At 42.9% G+C, this 25,161-nt stretch overlaps 2 protein-coding genes across 4 annotated transcripts in view; both read right to left on the bottom strand.

Annotated features, from left to right (window-relative positions):
* PTPDC1 (protein tyrosine phosphatase domain containing 1) overlaps positions 1 to 25,161 on the bottom strand; it is a 310,105-nt gene that overhangs the window by 213,156 nt on the left and 71,788 nt on the right. The window lies entirely within an intron of this gene.
* BOD1 (biorientation of chromosomes in cell division 1) overlaps positions 20,182 to 25,161 on the bottom strand; it is a 76,778-nt gene continuing 71,798 nt past the window's right edge. For all 3 annotated transcript variants that reach the window (XM_068253620.1, XM_068253621.1, XM_068253622.1), the window contains one exon: positions 20,182 to 21,248. In XM_068253620.1, coding sequence (XP_068109721.1) covers positions 20,699 to 21,211 — 513 coding nt within the window. In that variant the 5' untranslated portion in view covers positions 21,212 to 21,248 and the 3' untranslated portion in view covers positions 20,182 to 20,698. The remainder of the gene's footprint in view (positions 21,249 to 25,161) is intronic.

The raw sequence follows: 25,161 nt of genomic DNA, 5'->3' as shown, positions 1-25,161 counted from the left end.
TTGACGACCTGCATATTGTTTCACACCACCAGTTAAAAAAAGAAATTCTAGAGGGAATAATAAATAGGTTTTCTCTGAATGATTCCTTTGACAACCAGGCAGCAAAGGGAAACATAACACCTTCTCTATTTCATGACAGCTTATTCAGTCTTGCTTTGTTGTCTGACTTGTTTTACTGAACACAATATGTTAAGAATTCACTGACCTTCAATTCTCTCTGAGGCAATCTGCAGAGTTATGCAGAATGTGGTTTGTCTTTTAAAGAGAACCCAAGGTAAGAGACATATGGATGCTGACATATTTATTTCCTTTCAGACAATGCACATTTCCTGGCTGTCCTGCTGTCCCACTGCCTCTAGTACTTCTAGCCATAGACCCTGAACTAGCATGCAGATCAGATGTTTCTGACAAAAAATCTGACAAGATAAGCTGCATGCTTGTTTCAAGTATGTGATTCAAACACTACTCATAATCAATTTATTTGGCCAAATAAATGTGCACTTACATAGAATTTGACTCAGCAGAAAGATCAGCAGGACTGCGAGGCAACTGATATTATTTAAAACTAGTAGACCCAAGCCCTTTTAAAACGGGCTCTAGGGTCTGTTTCTCGCCGTCGCATGTTAATGCGCCCTCCCACCCGGCTCCCTGGCCCCGTCCTCCTGTCTCTGTAAGGCTGGGTCCGTGCTGCGCACATACACAGTAGCAAAAAGCACAGACCAGCTACACAGAGACAGCACACGCAGGGACACAGGGGTTTTATTATAGAGGATGTAATAAATATGGCTGCCTCCTTAAGTCTCTCACCTCGGTTCCTTTTAAAAAATTAATTTCAGATGCATCAGGGAAGCAGTATAGATGTGCAGAGGCGCCGAAAGAGTAAAAATGGCTCAAACGTTAAAATGTTATGGTCGCGGTGGTGGACCGGCCGACCATCAACGGACAACAAGGCTGTTGTTTCACAATAAATACAAAATTTATTTAGATAGCTCCCAGCGAATAGTCGCAACGCGTTTCACGGGTATCAACCTGAGGAAGCGGGTTGATACCCGTGAAACGCGTTGCGACTATTCGCTGGGAGCTATCTAAATAAATTTTGTATTTATTGTGAAACAACAGCCTTGTTGTCCGTTGATGGTCGGCCGGTCCACCACCGCGACCATAACATTTTAACGTTTGAGCCATTTTTACTCTTTCGGCGCCTCTGCACATCTTGACGTATCCAGAAGTCCACCCTTGGTGGAAGGGTGTTCTGCCCTACAATTCTTCTATCCACAGAGAGCGACGTTTTATTCCTGAGTGGGGACAGGCTTGTTCTCCCCACCTGCGTTTTCAGTGGTTGCGCTTGGGCAACCCTGACTTGTGAGTATATTACTTACTTTCATTATTCCCATCCCCCACTAATACATACTACACTATATTGGGCTCTCGGTCTTCTATCTTTTCATCAGGGAAGCAATGAAGACAATCCAAACAGCATACATACAAAATCTGCCTAAACTCCAATAAGCACTTGCATTTATGGTTGATATAAAGGCCAATGGCCAGCCCTACCTACCAGGTACCCACTGCAATTTACCCATTGCTTCTAGTCTGTTACTCAAAAGTGACACTGAAGCGGGGGTAAAAAAACAAAACTTACAGTATAATATAATGAATTTTATGCGTAGTACGGATAATTAATAGAACGTTGGTAGCAAAGAAAAAAGTCTCATGTTTTTATCTTCAGGTATATATTCCCTTTAAAGGGAATCCGTAGTGAAAATTAACATATGATATAATTGTATGTGTAGTACAGCTAAGAAATGGAACATTTGTTGCAAAGAACAGGGTTTCATATTGTTTCCAGTAAAGGATGAATTAAGAAACCTCAGTTATCTATGCAACAGGGCTTCTTTGAGCTCTCCGACCCAACTTGTGCCAGAGACAGTTCTATTTTCTGAAGCACTTATACATCAAAGAAACAGTGAGAGGCAGCTTCAGATAAGGTTTTACTGCAAGGGAGTTCAAAGAGTCATTAGCTCTGCTCTACTTCATAGTTAAAAATACAGAGTATGGTTTGTAGGTGCAAATATGACAGAAAAACAAAACGCTATATAACTAAAAATAAAAATATTTTTCGTTGCAAGTAATGTTCTATTAATTATCTGTACTATACATACAATTCATTATATGATTTTTTTTTTACCGCTTCAGTGTCACCTAAATAGTACAGAGCCTTGTCTGCTAGTTACTCTTATTGACAAAAAGCAAAGTTAGTACCTGCTAACGTTGTTTTGAACAATCCTTCAGGGCAAAGGTGAGACGTAGCTCCTCCCAGGAACAGGAACAGACAGCACTTCCCCTATAAAAAAAGTCACATGGTTAGTCCACCCTCAGTGTGTTTAGCCAAGTACCGACAGGTGAACATTCCACTAACCCATAACCGTGCAACTATCAGACACAGACAATTAACACCCGGGTGGGATCGTTGCCCTGAAGGATTGTTCAAAACAACGTTAGCAGGTACTAACTTTGCTTTTTTCCCACAATCTTTCAGGGCAAAGGTGAGACGATTAACAAGTAATACAACCTCAGGGTGGGACCACTGCTTGGAGAACCTTTCTACCAAACGCTTGGTCGTGTGCAGACATTGCATCAATTCGGAAATGACGGATGAACGTAGAAAAGCTTGACCACGTTGCTGCCTTACATATTTGCTCAGGCGAAGCCCCTGCATTATTAGCCCAAGAAGCTGCCCTAGCTCTAGTAGAATGCGCTCTAAATGAGGCAGGAGCCTCACTTCCATAACTCTGCAAGCTTCAATAATAGCTAACCTAATCCAATTAGCTATAGTAGATTTAGAAGCTCTCTGACCTACAGTTTTTCCTGAAAATAAAACAAATAATCTGTCTTCCTGACATCTGAAATTCTGTTCAAATATTCCAAAACACATCTTCTAACATCTAATGAGTGAAAAATTCTCTCTTTTCCACACTTTGGATTCACACAGAGTAGGCAAAATAATATCATGCGACCTGTGAAACCTAGACATAACCTTCGGACAAAATTTTGGATATGTCTGTAACCCTAATGTATCCTGAAAGTAAGGACTTTTCATAGACAAAGCTTGTAGCTCACTGACCCTTCTGGCTGTAGTGATGACTACTAAAAAATACTGTTTTTAATGTAAGATATCTAAAAGAACTGTCCTTAAGAGGCTCTAAGGAACCTTTGGACAGTCCCTTTAAAACCACGGATAATCCGAAGGAGAAACGTATGGTTTATAAACTGGCAGTTTCCTAGAAAAAGCCTTCAGAAACCTCACTATCAAAAGGAGAGGAAGACAAGGGGATAACTGAAAAAGCAGATAAAGCAGCAATCTGCACTTTAAGCGTACTTACAGAAACATTTTTATCCCAACACTCCTGAAGAAAATCCAGGACTGCTGGAACTGACAGGCTATCAAACTTAAAGCCGGACAGCCAAAGATGGAAAGTTTTCCAGTATTTCAAGTAGATCTTCCTAGTAACTTCTTTACGGATACCAATCAATGTAGAGGCTGCCTTGTCAGATACTCCCAATTTTTTGAGTAAGGATCCAGACTGACAGATTCAATCTGCCTGGATGTGGATGCCACAGGTTCCCTTGCAGCAGCAGATCTGGCCTGCAAGGAAGTCTCCAAGGGCCCCCTAAGGTGCAATCAAAATCATCCGATTTTGACAACCTCTTGCTGATAGCTGCCGGAATCAAATTGAGAGGAGGAAATGCATACAGAAGTGGAAAGTTCCACTCCTGAATGAATGCAGTCACCCACAGATATATGCTCTCTTGGATTGAGGGAGAAGAAACTCTGAATCTGGGCATGGTCTTCTGTTGTGAACAGATCGATTAACTGTGTTCCCCATCGTTGTGATGTCTGGGAACACCTCTCTCTGTTTAGAGACCACTCTGATGACAGAACCCTGCTTCTGCTCAGTTTGTCTGCCTCTATATTGAGTGTTCCCTCAAGACGAACAGCTCTCAAGGATAACACATTCTTTTCTGCCCAGGACAAGATCGCCTCCACTTCTTCTTGCAACAGGGATCTCGTGCCTCCCTGTTTGTTGACAAAACTCTACTGCCGTAACATTGTCAGAGTGGATCAGAACATTGGACTGTGACAGTATCGATCGCGCCTGAAATAAGGCCCGCTTTACTGCCCTCAATTCCCTCCAGTTGGATGACCTCAGACTCCAGTTCTGTCCACTTCCCTTGAAAGGCTCTGTGAGCTATACAAGCTCTCCAGCCCCAAGCGCTTGCATCCGTAGTAATTACCTTGTCTACAGGCTCCCTCCAAAGCCTTCCCTTCACAAGGTTGGATTCCTCCAACCACCACTGCAGAGACAACACCACAGTTTGAGGAATTGTGACTTTGAAATCTTATGTTTGTGGACGACCGTCCCAATTTCCTAGAAGGAAACTCTGCAACTTCCTGATGTGCGCCAGTGCCCAGGGTACTGCCACCATTGTGGATGACATCAATCCCAGCACAGACAAAATCATTCTTAGGGAAACCTTGTCTTCAATCTGTAATGATTTCACTGCCAAGTTTATCTTTAGGATATTTTCCGGAGGAAAGAAATTCCTCTGTTTTAATGAATCCACTAGCATGCCTGGAAAAGGCGTTTTCTGACTTGGAATCAAAGAGTACTTCTTTAGGTTGATAATCCAACCTAGGGATCGGAGATGTTCCGATACCAGATTTAAATGGTTTGTCAGTTGATCTGCTGAACTTCCGAGAATAAGCAAGTCGTCTAAACACGGAATGATTAAAATCGACTGCTCTCTTAACGGAATCAATGCTTCTCCCAGCATCTTTGTGAACACTCTCGGGGCAGAAGTGATCCCAAACGAAAGGCAAACAAACTGGTAGTGTTCTACCCTCCTATTTACTCCAACTGCAAATTTTAGGAATTTTTGCGATTTTTGGTGAATGCCAATATGCATCTCTTAGATCGAAAGATGCCAAAAAGGCCCCTGGAAACAGTAGCTCCCTTACTGAAAAAATGGATTCCATCCAAACTTTTTCTGTCTCATAACAGGTTAAGTCTTTTTAGGTTCAGAATCAGGCGGAACTTGCCCGACGACTTTTTACTACAAAAATAGTGAAACAGAAGCTTTGCTTTTGTTCCTTTACTGGCACAGGATACAGACTAACCAGCAAGCTCATGGTGACCCAGAACTCAGTGTGTAAGAGGCTACAATGGTCCTTAAAGCCCTCTTACTAAAATGCTAAGAAAAGCAAAAAAGTTTGCTTTCTTAAAACAGAAAGAATTTGCAATAATTCAGGTTGGAATGAGCTTGAGATGTCTCCCAGTGCATCACTGCTGACTATATGCAAATTAACCATTGTTACCCTTAGCAGCTACACACCCCTGGAATGCAATGATGTGTCAATTTGTTAATTTGTAAAGAGCCCTAATAATCCAACATGCATACAGACTGTTTCGGATTGTTTGATCCGGCACAGGATGAAATACATTCTGTTTTAGCATGTTTTGCAATATACTCAAAATTTCTGGAAATATAGTGGGATCTCCTGGGGCCTTTGAGACCACAAATCTTGACGATGGTTGGAGCGCAAACTATTTGGTAACCAAACTTTATTGTTCGGCAAATAGACGGGCTTTTTGCCCTTTTTCCCCACCTGAGAGAGAAGCATCTTAGCTTCCCCCCACCGCCTGACACGAGTCATTGGGATTTTAACTGTGTCTTCGGAGCCTTATATTTAAAGCCCCTTTTCCCGGACTTGTCAGAAGTCCACTTTCTGCCTTTTCTTTGATCTTTAGAGGCATCTTTTTGATCACACAAAAAAACTTTAGTTGCAACAGCTTTTTTCTTTTTAGGAAAATTTTTTCTCTTTTTGTTCGATGTACTTTCCAAAGCTGATCATTAATTTCAGCAGTGGGTGTAAACCTAATTGCCTCAGCCGAGGAATCAGCTAAATATGCAGCAGATTTAATGAGAATCACAATAGAATTCAACAAATGCTCAACAGGTGCCAGTATATTAGCTCTGAGCTGATTAATCAACAGCTCCAAAGCTCTGACCATACATGTAGAGGCAACAGCCGGCCTAAACATAGCCACACTAGCCTCCAAAGACCTCTTCAAATAAGCATCCACTTTTTTATCAAGTGGATCATTTAGCTCCGTATAATTGATCATGAATAGACAAATTAGCTACCACATCCTTACTCAACTCCAAAAGAGTAATTCATGGCAGCAATCAACGCCTCCGTATCCTCAATACGGAATTTAAACTTTGGAACAGACTCAGATTTTATTTCTCTAATGTCTGAATCCTCAGAACTAGCTGCAAACTCAGCCTGACTAACATCAACCTCAGTCACAGATACTCCAGATACAGCAACCTGAGAAGTAGATGGATTAGCATTCAATAATGATGACTTAATTGATTCCAATGAAGCATTAATCTCCTCTCAGAAGGATCTCAATGTATTCTGAACAGAGTGACCCGGCTCCTCCCTCATAACCCTCTCTATGCACAACTGACAGAGTCTTGCATAGGGCAACTTTAGCTTAAAATTGCACAAAGGGCATCTCATGTAATTAGGAGGGAGCCTATGCTTATCTGCAGCAGCAGCCGCCTCAGCAGATTTAGCAGCAGCCTCAGTTTTGGCCTGCAAACAAACAAAACCAACAAGGCATGTAACTCTGTACAGCTTTAGCACATTTAGCCCAGAAAGAGAAGCCATTATCTCACCTTCTGGGCGGCCTGGTTGCTCTCAATCCTCTCAGCGTCTGACATGTCTCCAAACTTTCATGTCCAGCGCAGGACCAAACTCCCTCTGAGCAACAGTGCAAACAGGCCTGCGCAGCCTCCCCTTTAAAACATATCCGGCCTGCCGCAATTGGATGAGGGGCGGACCGGAGGTTCAGGAGGAGTAATGAACCAGCTCTACAAATTGCTACATCCGGCATACCCACCGGAAATTACGCATCCGGACGCGGCCAAGCGTCCTAATGGCCGCAATGCGCTCCACGCTGCACATGGCCGCTGGCTTACCTCCGTCCTGCTCCTCTGCCGCAAGGCCGCCAAGGGGAACCCACGCCTTCCACACTTGCTCTCCCTGGCAGCGGGAGAGAAAGGTAGGCAAACCCCAGTAAAGATCCAGCCTGGGGCGCACGGCCAGACTGCCTCAGTACCACAGTCTCAGCCACCCAGAAGGATCCACCTGCAGCCCAGCACACAGGCTTCACCCAGAGGGGAGATGCTGACCTGCCTGGACGCAGGAACAAACAGCACTGTGGGTGGACTAACCATGTGACTTTTTTATAGGGGAAGTGCTGTCTGTTCCTGTTCCTGGGAGGAGCTACGTCTCACCTTTGCCCTGAAGGATTGTGGGAAAAACATGTCTGCTAGTTACTCTTATTGACAAAACATGGAACTGTACCCCATATACCTAGTAAACTATAGGCCTCCAAGCTTAAGTTTGAAGGTATCCTAAAGGATGCTGTACAAAATTATAACATAAAATTTCATATAATCAGCATGAGTGTACGAAAAATATATCTTAAAGGATACCCAAAGTGACATGTGACATGAGATAGACATGTATATGTACAGTGCCTAGCACACAATTAACTATGCTGTGTTCCTCTTTTTCTTTCTCTGCCTGAAAGAGTTACAGTAAATATCAGGTATGTAAGTGGCTGATTCTGTCCTGACTCAGACAGGAAGTGACTACAGTGTGACCCTCACTAATAAGAAATTCCCCCTTTTACCTCTTTCTTGCTCTCAGAAGCCATTTTCTGCTAGGAAAGTGTTTTATAGTTGGAATTTCTTATCAGTGAAAGTCACACTGTAATCACTTCCTGTCTAAGTCAGGAACAAGTCAGCCACTTACATACCTGATATTTAACTCTTTCAGGCAGAGAGAGGAAAAAAGGAACACAGCATAGTTATTTATGTGCTAGGCACTGTACATACACATGTCTATCTCATCAGGTCACATGTCACTTCGGCTATCCTTTAACTGACTAACATGCTTAGCTTTTCTGAAATAGTGAATGCAGGAATCTAGATACTAGGAAACAGACAGACATAACACAAACAACAGCCATAATATGCTTGAACTTTGCAAAAGCTTTTGACACTGTTCCCCACAGCAGCCTGATGTAGAAGCTGAGGATGCAAGAACTAGGATAATGTGTGTACATACAATATACGAAGAACTGGTTACGAGACAGAAGAAAAAGCGCAGTAGAAGATAGATCACGTATGTAGAAAAAAAGAAGACCCCTAAAAAACAGCACCACTCAGGGATAATTTGGAAAAATTATATATACATGATCTTTATTCCAAGTGATCAGCTAAAATATGACAATGATCATTCAGATACAAAAACAGATATAATATCCATTAAAGGGATACTGTAGGGGGGGTCGGGGGAAAATGAGCTGAAGTTACCCGGGGCTTCTAATGGTCCTCCGCAGACATCCTGTGCCCGTGCAGCCACTCACTGATGCTCCAGCCCCGCCTCCGGTTCACTTCTGGAATTTCAGACTTTAAAGTCTGAAAACCACTGCGTCTGCGTTGTCGTGTCCTCACTTCCCCTGATGTCACCAGGAGCGCACGGCACAGGCACAGACCATAGCGCCATCAGCGGGAGTGAGGACACGGCAACGCAGGCGCAGTGGTTTTCAGACTTTAAAGTCTGAAATTCCAGAAGTGAACCAGGGGCGGGGCCGGAGCATTGGGGAGTGGCTGCGCGGGCACAGGGAGTGGCTGCGCGGGCCTTTAACCCTCCTGGCTGTCTAATGTTTTCAGCCAGGAGGCAGCGCAGCAGTTTTTTTTTTTTTTTAAATCATGTAGCGAGCCGAAGGCTCGCTACATGATAGCCGCTGCTCAGCGGCATCCCCCCGCCCGCTTCGATCAGGAAATCCCGTTCAAAGAACGGGATTTACTGGAGGGCTTCCCCCGTCGCCATGGCGGGATGACGTCACCGATGTCGTGACGTCTTTGGGAGTCCCGATCCACCCCTCAGCGCTGTCTGGCACTGATTGGCCAGGCAGCGCACAGGGTCTGGGGGGGCGGCGCGGCGGAGCGGATAGCGGCGATCGAGCGCGGGCCGGCGGTGATCGGTGTGCTGACGCAGCTAGCAAAGTGCTAGCTGCGTTCAGCAAAAAAAAAAAAAATTAAGCAAATCGGCCCAGCAGGGCCTAAGAAAACCTCCTGCGCGGCTTACCCCGAACTACGTTCAGGGTTACCGCCAGGAAGGTTAAACTCTCTGCTGAGAATCATGCCAGAAATGCATATGTAGAGTATTCATGATCTACATCAATCATCATTGTAATGTTGTATAAGGTATAGCAGCCATTTTGTTTAACCTCTTGAGGACCACAGTGTTAAAATCCCCTAAAGACCAGGCTATTTTTTGTAAAATAAACCACTGCAGCTTTAAGGCCAAGCTGCAGGGCCTCACAACACAGCACACCAGTTATTCACCCTCCCTTTTCTCCCCACCAACAGAGCTTTCTGCTGGTGGGGTCTGGTCGTTCCCCCAGTGTTTATTTATTAATTTTTTTAATAAGTATTTATCTTATTATTTTTAAATAAATGTGTCTTTTTTTTTACATTTTTGCCCCCAGCTCGCCCTCCCTCCCCCCACCAGCAAATCCCCGTGATCAGCTGTCATAGGCTTCAGCCTATGACAGCCGATCACCCCTGAGCCTCTGGAGGGGACAGCCGCAGTACAGCGCTGCCTTAGATTGGAGCACTATACATGGTAATTAGACGATGGTTTCGCCGTCTAACAGTCTCCGAGCGGCGATTGCCAATGGGAGACTGAAGGCGGAGCTGGGTTCCCCCTACCAAGCGAAGATACACGCGCAGCGTGCATGCGATCACCTGCAAAAGCAAGCCCGAGGACTTTACGCCAATTGGCGTAAGGCGGTCCTGGGGCTGCCGCGGCCACGCCCATCGGCATGACACAGTCGGCAATAGGTTAACGTGTATCTCATGGGAGCTTCCATTTTCTGTATGACCGTCATTTTGTGTAGTCCTGGGCATTGTGGTTCATTTAGAGAGAGGGCAGACTCTCCGCCTCCAATGCAAAGGGCGAGCGTTTGCATTCCCTCTGAAGTGTACATATAATGACATGTAAATATCGTACCCAGCCAGCAGCCGCCATTCAGTAGCACTTGTTTGAGCTTGCAGTGTTGGTATAATTAAGATTATCCTTATATTGAGTGGCATACATTATACTGTGACTAGTGATCTAAACGGGCTCTAGGTCTGTCACCAGCGCATGTCAGTGCGCATGCGTCCCACCGCGCACACAAACGCCGCACACACACACGCCCGCCCCTCCTGGCCCCGTCCTCCCCTGCAAGCTGCGAGTCATTCCCCCAGCTCAGTGTCTCTGCATCCCTGCACATGCACATAACGAAAAAACACACACACAGGGACATGGGACACAGAGACACTTGCCTATTATTATATAGCATGATTGGTACAGATCATGAATACTCTATGTATGCTTTTATGGCATGATTGTCTCAGCAGAGCGTTTAATAGATATCATATCTGTTTTTAATGTACCTGAATTATCATTACTGTCATATTTTGGATGATCATTTGGAATAAAGATGATGAATATATAATTTTTCCAAATAATCCCTGAGTGGTGCCGGTTTTTATGGGTCTTCTTTTTTCTAAGTATGTGGTCTCTTTTCGTACGCTAGCACACTCAGGTACACATATGGAGGTGTTGGACGCCCTTTTCCTTTGTCATTAGCAGATAGAGAACAATCAAATAGGAAACTTTTAGAATTTGGCTTCTACAAGGGTAAATTTTAAATCCAATTCTCTTTAATTTATTTAATAATGACCTTGGAAGTGCAATACAAAGTACCTTTGTTGCAGATGATTTATTTATTTTATTTATAAAGCGCCAACATATTACGCAGTGCTGATACAAAATGATACAAAATAATTTGGAACTATCAACAATAACAGTGACATACAACAGAAGACTTGACAGCATAGGTACATGAGAGAGATAAACAGTAGTAGATGAAAGGTCATGAGCCAATGCCAGTAGCATGACTTTATATGGCAGATGAAAATTAATGCCAGTAACTATAAAGAAATACCAGTAACAAAGCATGATATAAACTAAATAGGATACAGCTGGGAATTTCATACTTTAAGAACTAGGGAATACTGGCTAATTCAAGATGCGTACTAACCTTGCAGCTCATCATTCCTCAGTACTCAGATGCAATAAGTTATAAGATGCTGAACTCGACGGAGGCATGTCTACAACATATTCAGTGATTGGGTTACAAAGAACAAGAAAACAAAACTTTTACTTCTTAAAACAGGAGGTATTGGTGATTATTCAGGTTGGGGTGAGCTCTGAGGTCACTCCAACCAGTAATAATCGCAAATACCTTGTTTTAAGAAGGTAAACTTCTTTTTTGCATAGCATTTTAGCAAGGAGGCTTTTTGATCTCTTTCAGCCCCTAGCACACTCCTAGTTCTGGTTCACCATGTGCAAACTACTTTAGTAGCACAGCGTGGGCCTGATCCAATTCACTTTTTCAATTCACAAGTTTTCTCCTAGGAGTTCATTTTTATCTTCTGTTTAAAACAACTTTTCAGCACTCTGCAATTGAAAAAATGCCAAAAATTAGAAAAAAAAAAGGCTGCGGCGAATCGCTGTGTGCAGAGCTGCGGCGAGGGACATGCTGGGAACTTGGGGCTGGAGGAAGCCCCGGGTAAGTAGTGCTTATTTTGTTTAATTTCGCCTGATAACTCCTTTAAGCTATGAGCTTAAAGAGACTCTGAAGCGAGAATAAATCTCGCTTCAGAGCCGATAGCTAGCAGGGGCACGTGTGCCCCTGCTAAACCGCCGCTATTGCGCCGCTAAACGGGGGTCCCTTCACCCCCAAACCCACCCCCGCAATCGTTGGTCGTAAATTTACTCTTCCTGGAGGCAGGGCTAACAGCTGTAGCCCTGCCTCCAGTCGCGCCTATCAGCGGCGCATCGCCGCCTCTCCCCCGCCCCTCTCAGTGAAGGAAGACTGAGAGGGCCGGGGGAGAGGCGGAGATACGCGCTGACAGACGCGCGTGGGGCAGGGCTGCGGCGGTTAGCCCTGCCCCAACCAGGAAGCGCTCCCCCGCTGCACCGAGGGTATTTGGGGGATCAGGGACCCCCGTTAAGCCGCGAGATAGCGGCGTTTTAGCAGGGGCACACATGCCCCTGCTATCTATGAGGTCTGAAGCAAAATTTATTCTCGCTTCAGACTCTCTTTAAGCTTGAAGCTATAGGCGTGCTATACACTAGCGGTTCTGAATGCAAGCCTGGCTCTAGGGGCATAAAGAGATCATTTGCATATTCAGTAGCAGTGCATTGTGGGTAACCACAGACGTTCACAAGTACCTTCTGTTTCAAGAAGGCAAATCACACCAAGCATTGCTTTTTAGTAGGGCTTTTCAGTCTCCTTTAGTCCCCTGTAATTTCCTAGTAGTTTGGGTCACTCCGAGCTGCTTGGGCACTCTATTATTAATAAGATGTGAAATAACCCCTAGGAGAAAATATAGGAGAAAAAGTAAATTTGATTGGGACCAAAGTGTTTTTAGTAGTAAGTAAAATGTTTAAAATATATCCTGCACTAATTCCATACATATTGGTTAGTGTTTAGATTTTCTTTACAATGTTGGTGCACTAAGGCTTCTTTCCCACCAGGACGTTGCGTTTTAGGGGAGGTATTAGGTCGCATAACGTGCCCCTAACGCAACGCCTGGTGGTGTTGTAGGAGGACGCTACAAAGAGCCGCGTCATGCAGCTCTTGGTGCGCCTTTTTTTGTGCCATGCGATGCAGAGACCACGTGATCCGCATCACGTGGTCCCGCCAGCCAATCGCCGCACAGAGCGGCCACTCCAGGAAGTAAACACTGCAAGTCACTGAGTGCAGAGAATATTAATTAGCTATGTGGCTGGCCGCGGAGGAGGGGAGACCTCCTCCTCCAACATTACTGAGCATGTGCAAACAGTCTAACGCGGCTTAGCCACGTATAACGCACAGCATGCAGCACTTTGTTTGAACATGCTGCGTTACAATGTAACGCAACGTGGGCACAGTGAACAGCCCAATGATTTTTCATTGCTGTGCGGTGGGCTGCGTTACAGGCTGCACTAACGTGCGCCTGTAACGTCTTACTGTGAAATCAGCCTTAAAGTATACATGGTCTTAAATTGTTTGAAGAAAAAAAAAAAGTATACATGACCCCATATCATGATACTTACAGCCAGCATGATCTGTTCATCCTTATTGGTATAATAATTCCTTTTGTCAAGCTCCAGTCAAACCCAACTGTCAGCGCAACATCTGCTTGTGGCATTAGACTATGGGAAAGCAGCTGAGAATTTACATCAAGGCATGGGTAGTGGAAAGGACTGCTTCCAGTTCAAGTGCTAGTCCCCTTATCTGACAAATAGGTGCGCCTGCAGCTTGATCACTCCACTGTACTGAATAGGGACAAACCAATAAAAAAAGACTGTAAAGTAGAGTAACCTTAATACATGGGGCCATCTCTACTTCATTAATATATACTCCCTGCAGGTACATTTTAGGTAGGGTTGGGAGGACGATCTGACCAATAATGCAATATGCTTGCGTAACTGATTTAAGTTGTTTTAAAGAGTAACTGTCGGGCATAAAATCAAAAAAACTTTTATTTTTATCTGGTAAACAAGTAATACGGAAGTAAACCAGGCAATCCTAAAGTTAAAGAGACTCTGTAACAAAATGTTCAGCCTTATTTCTTCTATCCTATAAGTTCCTACACCTGTTCTAATGTGGTCTGTCTTACTGCAGCCTTTGCTAGTTGCACAGTGGCTGTATTATCTCTGTAATATAATCTAATCTTCTTTCCTCTGACGGCTTTGTCGAGCTCAGTTTGTTTACATCAAGATATTACTAATCAGTAGCCCACAGTTAGTGTTTACTAAAGTATTGATAAGAACTTAACAGTAATGAAAAAATAGACAAGAAAACATTTTATATTCAGAATGAAGACATATCCACTCAATAATTGTAATTGTAATAATAGTCATTTTGGGTACCCAGAGTCGGAGGTTACATAAACTGAGGAGTCGGAGTTGGAAGATTTTTGTACCAACTCCACAGCCCTGCGGACAGGTAATGTATACTTTACCCTGGGCACCGGGAGGACATTTTTCATTAGGGGGGGACAGCACCGGAGTTTTCGTAGCGAAATTGCACGCTATTCCCGCCGCGCACCCAATCAAGCAAGTTGGCCCAACATCTTGAGGCATGCACGATTGACAATGTGACCAATTTCCATCCTGAAATTGCACACATTGTCGATCGGGCATGTACTTTTCAACCAAGACGCCAAGTCGTCTGATGTATGGACACCTCAAGTCACAGACCCTGAGCAAGCATGTAGATCAGATGTCTATGACATATCTGAAAGATTAGCTGCATGCTTGTTTCAGGTGTGTGATTTAGACACTACTGACCAAAAAGATCAGCAGGACTGCCAGGCAACTGGTATTGTTTAAAAGGAAATACATTTGCCAGCTTTCATAGGTCTCACACCTCAGGTTCCTTTAAAAGTGACACTGAATTGTATGTGTAGTAAGGATAATTAATAGAACATCATTAGCAAAGAAAAGAGTCATTTTTATTTTCAGTTATATAGGTTTTTTTTTATAACATTGCATCATTCTCTTATATTTGCAGCTTACAGAGCAGAGCTAATGACCCTTTGAACTTCCCTGCAGTAAAATATTATCTGCAGTTGTCTTTCACTGTTTCTTTGATGTAGAAGTGCTTCAGAAAATAGCCCTGTAGCCGACTAAATTAGTCAGAGAGCTCAGAGAAGCTATTTTGCATAGATAACAAGTTAAGTTTCTTAACACTTTCTGTACTGGAAACAATATGAAACTCATATCTATGCAGCTAATGATTTATTTCTTAGCTGTACGAAACATACAATTCATTATATCATAAGTTTATTTTCAGTTCAGATTCCCTTTAATCTCCCTGGCATTCTGGGTAATGCGTACATAAGTAATTGGACTGAGCAACTTCCGTTTAGTAAGTACTTATGAAATTAAAGAAAACCCTGAGAATTCCCCCATAGCGAGATATAAATGCAACAGATATGCCAGAGGTTGTTAACATATTTGCCATACCAGGCAAACCTCTCCAGATCAGTTGTATATATTGCAAGTGTTGATTGATACTACCACCTTGTGTACTCAGAATTCAGCACAACTTCAACTGAGAATCATTCAAACAGCTAGTGTTGTGCTGCTTGCTACAGTGAAACCCTATGTGGCAGTCAGTCCATTGCTACTACTTTCATTACCGCTCAATGTAAGTTTTCTAAAAATGCTTGATCATTTCATCAATAAACTGACCAAACTTGATTAAAAAGTAAGTGATCAGGCATGTTGAAGGCAATAGGTTCCCTGCAGATTACATCAAAGTGATAGAACTGAGAAATTAATAAGTGTACGGACATTCATAGTTAAAACACGCATTAAGATCAAGAGATTTAATGGGCGCAATGAGGAATAGTTGATTAAAAGAATCCAGTACCTCTATAAATTATGCTAGGATCACACTACGCCGGATGCACAACATTGCATTCACAGTGTATTCTGAGTTGATACACTGTTCCCAGTCTTAGTATCTGGCAAGATGTTCACATTCATCACCATTGTGCATCCAATTTGCTGCAGCTACCGACATTTGGGTCCACCACCATTCCCATTAGAATTTTTTTTTCCTTTTCTCAATGGATCATCAAGGAGCTCTGTATGGCTGATACTGTGGTGAAACCCCTTCCACAGTATGATGTCAACACCAGGGCGCTGACATCACACTTTGTGAACCTTGTTGCACTGTGGGAAATAATTGCTGTTGCAAACTGCCAAAAATGCATCATTCATCTCTTTCCACAGACATCACCTGCCAGCAGTAAAAATGTCCCCATGTGATAAATGTCAGAATGTAAATCAGGGAGAGGAAATATTATACAATGAGCAAACACTGACTAAATCATTAATAAATAATTATTGTAAAACATAAGCACTTTTTTTCATGTCATTTTCACTGGAGTTCCTTTTTAAACATTTATGTCCCGCGGACGTGAGCTCCATGTCAGCTGCTAGAGCTTCAGGGACGCTCTAGTCACGTCCCAGCAATTTGCTGTGCGGGCAATCCTACGGGCAGATGCCCTCGATCTCGATGTTGCCGGGAGCATTGGCTGCAGGGGCAAAAAGTCCCCGTCCCAATCCGCACGTCTGCAGAGAATAAACATTTTTTTTTTTTTAAAAACAGTGGTTATTCTTAGAGCCGCCGCACTATCTCCCGTCATGATTTCTGCCGCCCGACCATTAAATTTATGAATGGGAACAAAGTTCCCATTCATTAACATCCCCGCAGGCACTGCTAATAGGATTTTGCTCAGCGGGGACATCATGTGGCCAAATAGTAAAATTACATCTACACCTTTAGGGAATAATTAAAAAAAAATATATCTATGTCAAGATGGCATCTTATTAAATAATGGGCTAAAAATTAGTGATGGATGTAAAACTGAAAAAAATGCACTATTTCCAAATAAAATATTGTCACCATGCATAATACTAGGGATATAATTTTAACATTGCAATAACCGGGACAAATGGCCAAATAAAATGTATGGATTTTAATTAAGTAGCATGAATTATTTTAAAACTATAATGGCTAAAAACTGAGAAATAATGAATGGTTTCCATTTTTTATCTTATTTTTCCCCTTATAATGCATTTAGAATAAAATAATTTTTAGCATAATTTACCACCCAAAGAAAGCCTAATTGGTGGTGGAAAAAACAAGGTATAGATCATTTTGTTGTGAAGTACTGATAAAGTTATTGGGAAATGAAAGGGAGGAGCGCTGAAATGTGAAAATTCCTCTCGTCCATAAGGTGAAAAATTCCCGTGGGCTGAAATGGTTAATATACCTCACATTTTTTGCAACACTGAATATATGACACTTTGATACAATGTAAAGTAGTCAGTGATTCACTGATTTTTAACGTCTAAAAGAGTTGCAATTTTTTTGCATGCTTTTAGATAAAACAAAACAATCATGCCCGCCAGAAAGCCTGCAGCAACCCCGGCACTTACTCACCTCCCTGGGATCCAGTGCTGCAGTTCTCCCTCCATCCTCTGGGTGGGACTGTACCCCTATAGTGAGATCACTGGCTGTCGTCATGATGACAGACGGTGATCTCACCAGAGGGATCCAGAGCCTCTGAGGACAGGAAGAAGAATGGCTGTCAGCATCTGGATCCTTGGGGAGGTGAGTTAAAAATGCCCACTGCACGCTATGCTCTGCATTAACCTCGCGGTGGTCACCACGAGTCTGGCTCGGGGTTATCTCTCTGAGCTGCAGATTTCCAACGCCGAGCACGACTCAGAGTTACTGCTAAGGAGGTTAATGTCTAATCCACTGGAAACAAAAGTGAGTACGCCCATAAGATAAGAATTTCAAAATTCTGCACAAGTAGACATTTTCCTTCCCCAGGGTCATGTTACACATTGTTCCAAGGTCTGAAGTGTGAATGGGGAGTATGGTGTTATCGCTCTCACACTCGAATACTGGTCACTGGAAATTCAACATGTCACCTCATGGCAGAGACTTCTCTGAAGCTCTTAGAAAAAAGAATGGTTTCTCTACATAATGTAGGGCAAAGCATGCAAACATGATCTCCTATTAACTGCATCAGCGACTTTCAAATAGAAGACAAGCGACAGAAGCTTGTAATGCACGTATGGTAATTTTACATTGGTGATTGTGTGATACAAACAGGTGTTGGGACGAATGACAAATTTAAAACAAATGCATCAATAGTAGGTTGATTTTGGCCTGTACTAGAACTTTTACACTGTCGCGGCACACTGGCCTCTTTTACCGCAGGTCAATGCTACGCCAATGTTAGTCTATGGGGCCTTTCGGACTGATGTGGCGTATTCACCACAATCCCCGACGTGAGCGCATTCCTAGGTTGCTGGGCTACTTGTGCGGCTGTAAGTCTGTAATGTAATGTGGATGTATGTCTATGGCAAAGCGTATAGTTTACAAAATTTGCACGGTAGCGTCATGGCGTGCATGTGTGGAAGCGTATATTGTCAATACACTTCCGCGGAATTCATTTCTTCGACCACAGGAAGAGAGCGCTAAAGAGCCTCACTTCCTGCTTGGCTATCAGAAAGGGATTACCGTGCATTAATGCGGAAATCCCCGAAGGCTGTTTTTGTGTTGCGGTGCAATGCGATCCTGGCATCGCTCTCCAATGTTGCAGTGTGAAACCGGCCTTAAAGTGAACCCGAGGCAAGAGTGATATGGAGGCTGCCATATTTATTTCCTTTTATACGAGTTGGCCGGCAACCCTGGTGATCTACTTGCCGCAGTAGTGTCCGATTTAAACTAAAAACAATCTGCTGCATGCTTGTTCAGGGTCTATGGCTGAAAGTATTAGAGGCAGAGGATCAGCAGGACTGCTAGGCAACTGATATTGCTTAAAAGGAAATAAATATGGCAGCCTTTATATCATTCTCACCTCGGGTTCACTTTACAGCCAAACTCCAGGCACAAGTTTCTTCCATGTTTTAGCACAAAGTAGTAGAATCGTTTAAAATGTGCAGTAGGTCCTTAAAGAGAACCCGAGGTGGGTTTGAAGAATATTATCTGCATACAGAGGCTGGATCTGCCTATACAGCCCAGCCTCTGTTGATATCCCAAACCCCCCTAAGGTCCCCCTGCACTCTGCAATCCCTCATAAATCACAGCCACGCTGCTGACAAATAGCTTGTCAGAGCTGGCTGTGTTTATCTCTATAGTGTCAGTCTGCTGCTCTCAGCGCCTCCTGCAGAACTCCAGTCCCCGCCTGCATCCCTTCCCTCCCTGCTGATTGGAGGAAAGGGACGGGGGCAGGGACCGGAGCTATGCAGGAGGCGGGGGAGCAGCTGAGACTGACACTACAGATGTAAACACAGCCTCACAGCACGGCTGTGATATATGAGGGATTGCAGAGTGCAAGGGGACCTTAGTGGGGTTTGGGATAGCAACAGAGGCTGGGCTGTATAGGCAGATCCAGCCTCTGTATGCAGATAACATTCTTTAAACACACCTCGGGTTCTCTTTAATTGGCTAATGTTAAATAAATCCCTTTCAAGCCAGAAGCTCAGACACTGGTAATTTCATACAGCACATAATTCTACTGCTGTAGGCTAAAATTTTGTCAGAAAGCTCTAAGATTGTAGGTTTTAACATTTGCAACCGGACTTTGCCTATATATTTAGACCTTAAGTCAATTCAGCTTTTTTGAAGGTTACTCAAGCTGAAAAGTGAGGGTGGAAGTTAGATTACACATAGGTAAGGGCATGTATGCTGAACCTTACCTATGGTACTCAGTTTTGCTGCGGTAGCGGGCATGACCATAGTAAACCGCTAACCTTTGACCCAGAGGTAGTAGCTCTGTGCATGTGCATGCTGTCAATTCTGAATGCTGCGACCACAGTCTCTGTTCTCGTGTGAAATTGTATGTGACAGGAGTGTACGCACCGATGTCATGTGAGAATGGAGACCAGGGTCACAGCATTCAGAATTGACAGACTGTGCATGTGCAGAGATACTACCTCCAGGGTAAGGGTTGGCTACATACTAAAGACACGCGCGCTACTGCAGTGAAACTGAGCATCCTGGGTGTAATCTGAAACAAAGGTAAGGCTCAGCATAAATACTTCCCCTATGTATGGCCTCATATACACCCTCACTATTAAGCTTGAGTATCCTTTAACCTTTTTCAGACCAAGGTAGTTGAATTCCATGCCCTGCTTATTTCCAGTTATCCCTGCCAAGGAGTAGATTTCAACTACTTGCCGCCACATGGTTTCTGACACCGCTGCAGCTCGCTCACTCAGCTGTCCTAGTTACAGTTGTGCTCCATACACTGGTCAGGAGCGTGCTCACATCTCAGTGATCACAGAACAAATTCTGTGAAAAAGCATCTCTGGTTCTTAAGGTGCCAGAGATGTTTGGTACTGAGAGGGTTGAAGTGTACGACATAAACAATGCAAGCAAACAAATTACATGACAAAAATTTACAAAAACATGATTTTTATTTGCTTGTTCATTCAAAATTCAATGCAATACATAACACACACAAAAATGCAGGCTGAGCATAGCTTGGTAGTCTGATGTAGCGACACTTGTACATTCAGCTAACAGTGCAGGAAGTCAAACATTACACAAGCATATGGCATTACTCTAAATTCAGATTTTCTAAAGCCCTTTTTACATTATAGTCAAAATTTGTCTCATGCAAAAAAAAAAAGAAAGAACAAAAAAAAAAATCTACAAATGCCCTTCATGATCTAGCAGAATTTTTTTTTTATTTTTTTTTTAACTGTTAAACCCTGTCCTGCTAAATTCAAACTAAATAAAACAGTGACAAATACTTCACTGAGACTACCAAAGAACATCTTCTGGTCAACCTCATTCATTTTTATTCCAGTTCTTCCTATTAGCACATGCTGTTCAAGCACATCACTAACTTCATCTATAGCTTATTAGCATCACAGATGCAAGCCTTAGATATTTCAACTACAGATTGTCTTCTAAGAGACACTTTGAGATGGTATGGATGGATCCTGGTCTTCAGGTTCTGGAGGAGGTGGAGGTGGTGGTGGAGCTGGCGCAACTTCCTCTTTATTCTGAGACTCTAAATATTCATGGACAGCTTTTTCTATCTGAGGTCGGAATATGTGATTGAGTTTAGGATCTACCACCTGTGAAATAATTCTGTCCACTCCAGCTTCTAGCATCCCTGACTGAACTACGCTTTGTCTCAGCCCATTGCGGAGTTGGTTCTTGTTCATTCCTGCATTCCACTCCTGTTTGTCCAAGTGGGTAGAAACAAAGTTGTCCACTTTTTGCCGCAGGTTTTGGTATGCTGGTTTGGTGTCAACATCTGCCAAGCAATCTCTTCGGAACACATCAAACAAGCCTTGGCTCTTTAGCTGATCGACAATTAAAGCAATAAGTTGGGGATCTCCAGGGGGTAAGGATGCCACATCTGCAACTCCTCCCATAGAGGAAGAACCACTTGTTCCACTGCCACTTTCAGCCATGGTTCCCTCTCAACCTTCTGTCTCTTTATATTCACACCTAGAACCAAAAAACCCAGCAACATGTAAGCAGGTAGTACACAAATCAACTACAGTAGCCAATCCATTAAAAACAAGTCACACATTCATAGAAACTATCAAAATAACCTATATATTGAACCACTCTTGTATTTTTCAGCTTTTTAGCTATATGTGGTCAATTTCCATTTCTACAACAGAAAGAAAAAAATCATATACTGCCTGCAACTGGTTATTGGAACCTGGAAACGCAAGTAACTGAAAATGTATAAATGCTACTGTAACGTCAAGACTCTGTCTTTGGAATCTATCTCAAAATGTTTTTTGAATCCAGGTACACTTCGCTACCTCACTTTACCTACAATTATAGTTGTTTTCCACTAGCAGAATTTTCCGATCAATTCCTGTTCGCTGGCGGATCAAAAGTGTAAGGACATAGTTACATAGTTATTTGGGTTGAAAAAAGTGCCCAAGTGCACATGTACTTACTAATGAAACTTGTACAAGAAGGTTTATTAGTGCAATGTGATGGGACCTGATTTTTACCTACGAAGGAAAAGAAGATCCGCATGATGCCAAGCATAGGAAATATTGGTACTTATCCGTTAGCTGGGCGCATCCGGCAGGTGGCGCTGTTTTTGCTAATTTCATTCATACATACTTCACGTAGTAGTGTGTGAATGGTACCGCCGCAGGTGGCGCGAATTACATTTCTAGTGAACGTAACAATACAGTGTAAACGTAAACTAATACATTGTGTTTGAAGTGGCTGGAAACTGTCACTTAATGGAATTAAAATGAAGCCGCCGGCTTCGTCTGTTCTTCTCCCCCTTTGCCCTCTCGCTTCTATACAATGCTGGCAGCCTGCGAGGACATGCGTGTCCCCCCAGAGTCGTTCGTCACGGCAGGGAATCCTGCTTGTTTGCTTGCGACAAACAACTGTGGGGGGACATGCGTGTCCCCCCCAGCTGGAAGAGGGCAAAGGGGGAGAAGAACAATAGACGAAGCCGGCGGCTTCATCTGTTACATTGCCGCCGCCTTCATTTTAATTCCATTAAGTGACAGTTTCCGGCCACTTCAAACACAATGCATTAGTTTATATTTACACTGTATTGTTACGTTCATTAGAAATGTAATTAGCGCCACCTGCGGCGCTTCCATTCACACACTACTACGTGAAGTAAGTATGAATGAAATTAGCAACAACAGCGCCACCTGCAGGATGCGCCCGGCTAACTGATAAGTACCTAAATATTTATTAAAGGTCATGTCCAATGAGTGACCACAGTTACAAACGGCTGACATATTTCACCCAACCTGGTCCTTAGTCATAACTTCTGTACAACGGCAAACACAAATGAATAGGTCTAAAGGTGGCCACACACGATACAATAAAATGATCCGATTTTATGGTAATTCGATAAAAACGATCGTATCTCCCGAAAAAACTGAAAGTTTTTTTTTCATTCGACTGAAAAATCCGATCGGATTTCCCGTTTTCTTCGATTTTTATCGATCCGGAATGCCAGATATTTTTCTTCAATCTTTCTAAAAATTGTATGGTGTGTGTTAGATTGTCAGTTTATCAATATACACACCCTAGCAATTTTGTCAGAGTTTCCAATCATTTTTATCAAAATTGGGGAAAAATGTAACATAGGTGTGTGGTACATTGGTCACATTTTTGAAATGTTACAGTCAGTCAGAAAAAATTGATTGCAATTCTTAAATTGAACAGATATTTAAAAAATTGTATGGTGTGTGTGGCCACCTTTAGACTGGGGAGTACTAACACCCACACCCAGAAAAGAGGTTTGCCAACCAGAGCAAAGCAATAATGTAATTTTACCAGATCACAAACGTCGGTCCTGCTGAAATTTTTTTATACGTTTGCAATTTTGTTGATAGTATTTTCTTGTAATTCAGCAATTGAAAAACCTCTCCCACAGGTTTTTTCTATCTCTTATTGTAAAGGCAATAGCACCATGACACATGTTATACCTCATGGTAATCATGTTGCCATCACGTGCGTTTGGTACACCACGCATTGCGGTCACATAGCATCACAATTGCAATTATGATTCCTAGTGGAAAACTGCCCTAATTATTACTGGTAACATTCACTTATATTTATTAAACTTCCTTTTGAATATTATACAAGATAATACTGGCAAAATGTTAATGCTAGTTGAAAATGTATAAAAATGCTTCAGAAAATAAAGATTTGGACAAAAGAACAGAGCTGGTTATTCATAGAAAATCATAGGAACCAAACAAGACCTGCAAGTAGAGCTTCTAACACACTGCCTCTAGGTATGAATATTGTATACCACCCCACCTCTTGTCCCGCCCTCCCCCTCCCATTCCTTTAGATTGTAAGCTTGCAAGGGCAGAGCTCTATCGCCCTTTTGTGTCTTGGAATGTGTCACACATTTATTCATATTCACCAAGTCACTGTAATTACCAAACTCTGTATTTTATATATTGGTGTATACCATTATCTGTATTATTTTGTACCCCATGTTTATTTCTTACTTTGTAAAGTGCCATAAAATATGTTGGAGCTTTATAATTCAACTTTGACCTTAGCCTGTTTTAAAACGGGCTCTAGGCCTGTCGTCGCCGCCACATGTGCGCGTCCACATTACTGCGCGCATGTGTACCCGCCGACTGTGCACATGCACCCACACCCATCCGGCCCCCTGGCCCGTCCTGCTCCTGTCCCAGGCTGTCCCTGCGGCACATGCGCAGTAGCGCAAACGCAGGGACACACACACGGACAGGACGCAGAGACACAGAGGGTTTATTATGTAGGATAATTATAGTTCTGTTGACTATTTACTGCCTTTCAAGTTCTGGTTAACTTTAATACCATGGCAGAAATTTTGGTGGGTCTTTTACAAAGGTCTCATGTCAGTGAATCATAATGAAATAGACAAGAGAAAGACAAGACAAGACACAGAACATTTATACTGCGCTTTTCTTCTGGTGGACTTAAAGCGCCAGAGCTGCAGCCACTTGAGGTGCTCTTCACAAATGACCAGGATCATTAGGGAGCCTTGCCCAAGGACTCCTTACTGTTTCACGTACTGCCTTGAGCCGGAATTTTAACTCTGGTCAAAAGCAACAGCCTTACTAGTACGCTATCCAGCTGACCCTTTATAGCTATGAATGGGCAGTAAATAAATGGTCAACAAGTTTTATAAAGAAAGGAGAAAAAAATGCAGCTATGCTCCACCAACAAATAGCAATATTTGTTTAATTTGCCAGCTAATATCTAACTTGTAGCTCTGGTTAACTGCTCCACTTTTGATTCAGCGGCCTTTGTTGCGGTATCGGTAAACCATCAAAATGATGAATAAACTACCTTATAAAGACATGGCTATTATTCTCTATAATAAATCCCCTTTGTCTCTGCGTCCCATCCCTGCACTTCCTGTGTGTGTGTAAAATTAGGGAGAACCAAGAGCCCGATATGGTGTAGTATGTTGAAAACAAAGGGTAAATGATCAGTGAGAAAAGATATACTCACAAACATGGGTTACCGCTCAGGCAACCACAGTATAGGCAGGTGAGGAGATTAAACCTGTCCTCACTCAGGGTTAAGAAGTCGCTCTCTGTAGACAGGAAGACAAGGGGGTAGGTCACCCCTCCACCAGGGGTGGACACAGTGTAGTTATATGAGAAACAGAGGCGCCAGCAGGATAAGATTGGATAAAAACTTTAAAATTTGCTTGGAGGAAGTGGTGGACTAACCTCCAGAAAGCAGACACGAAATACTGTCTGAAAAATAGCAAATACATTTATTATATGGTACCCCAAAGATGCAATGCGTTTCACAGGCAACGCCCACTTCATCAGGCAATAATGAGGGGACAACTGTAAACAAGAAACAGTAAACAACGCTATAAACAATTACAATAAACAACGCTATA

The sequence above is a fragment of the Hyperolius riggenbachi genome, chromosome 9 (genome assembly GCF_040937935.1).
Source record: "Hyperolius riggenbachi isolate aHypRig1 chromosome 9, aHypRig1.pri, whole genome shotgun sequence".
Taxonomy (NCBI): domain Eukaryota; kingdom Metazoa; phylum Chordata; class Amphibia; order Anura; family Hyperoliidae; genus Hyperolius; species Hyperolius riggenbachi.
Note: the sequence above shows the minus strand (reverse complement) of the source record. Positions and strands in the feature narration are given on the sequence as shown.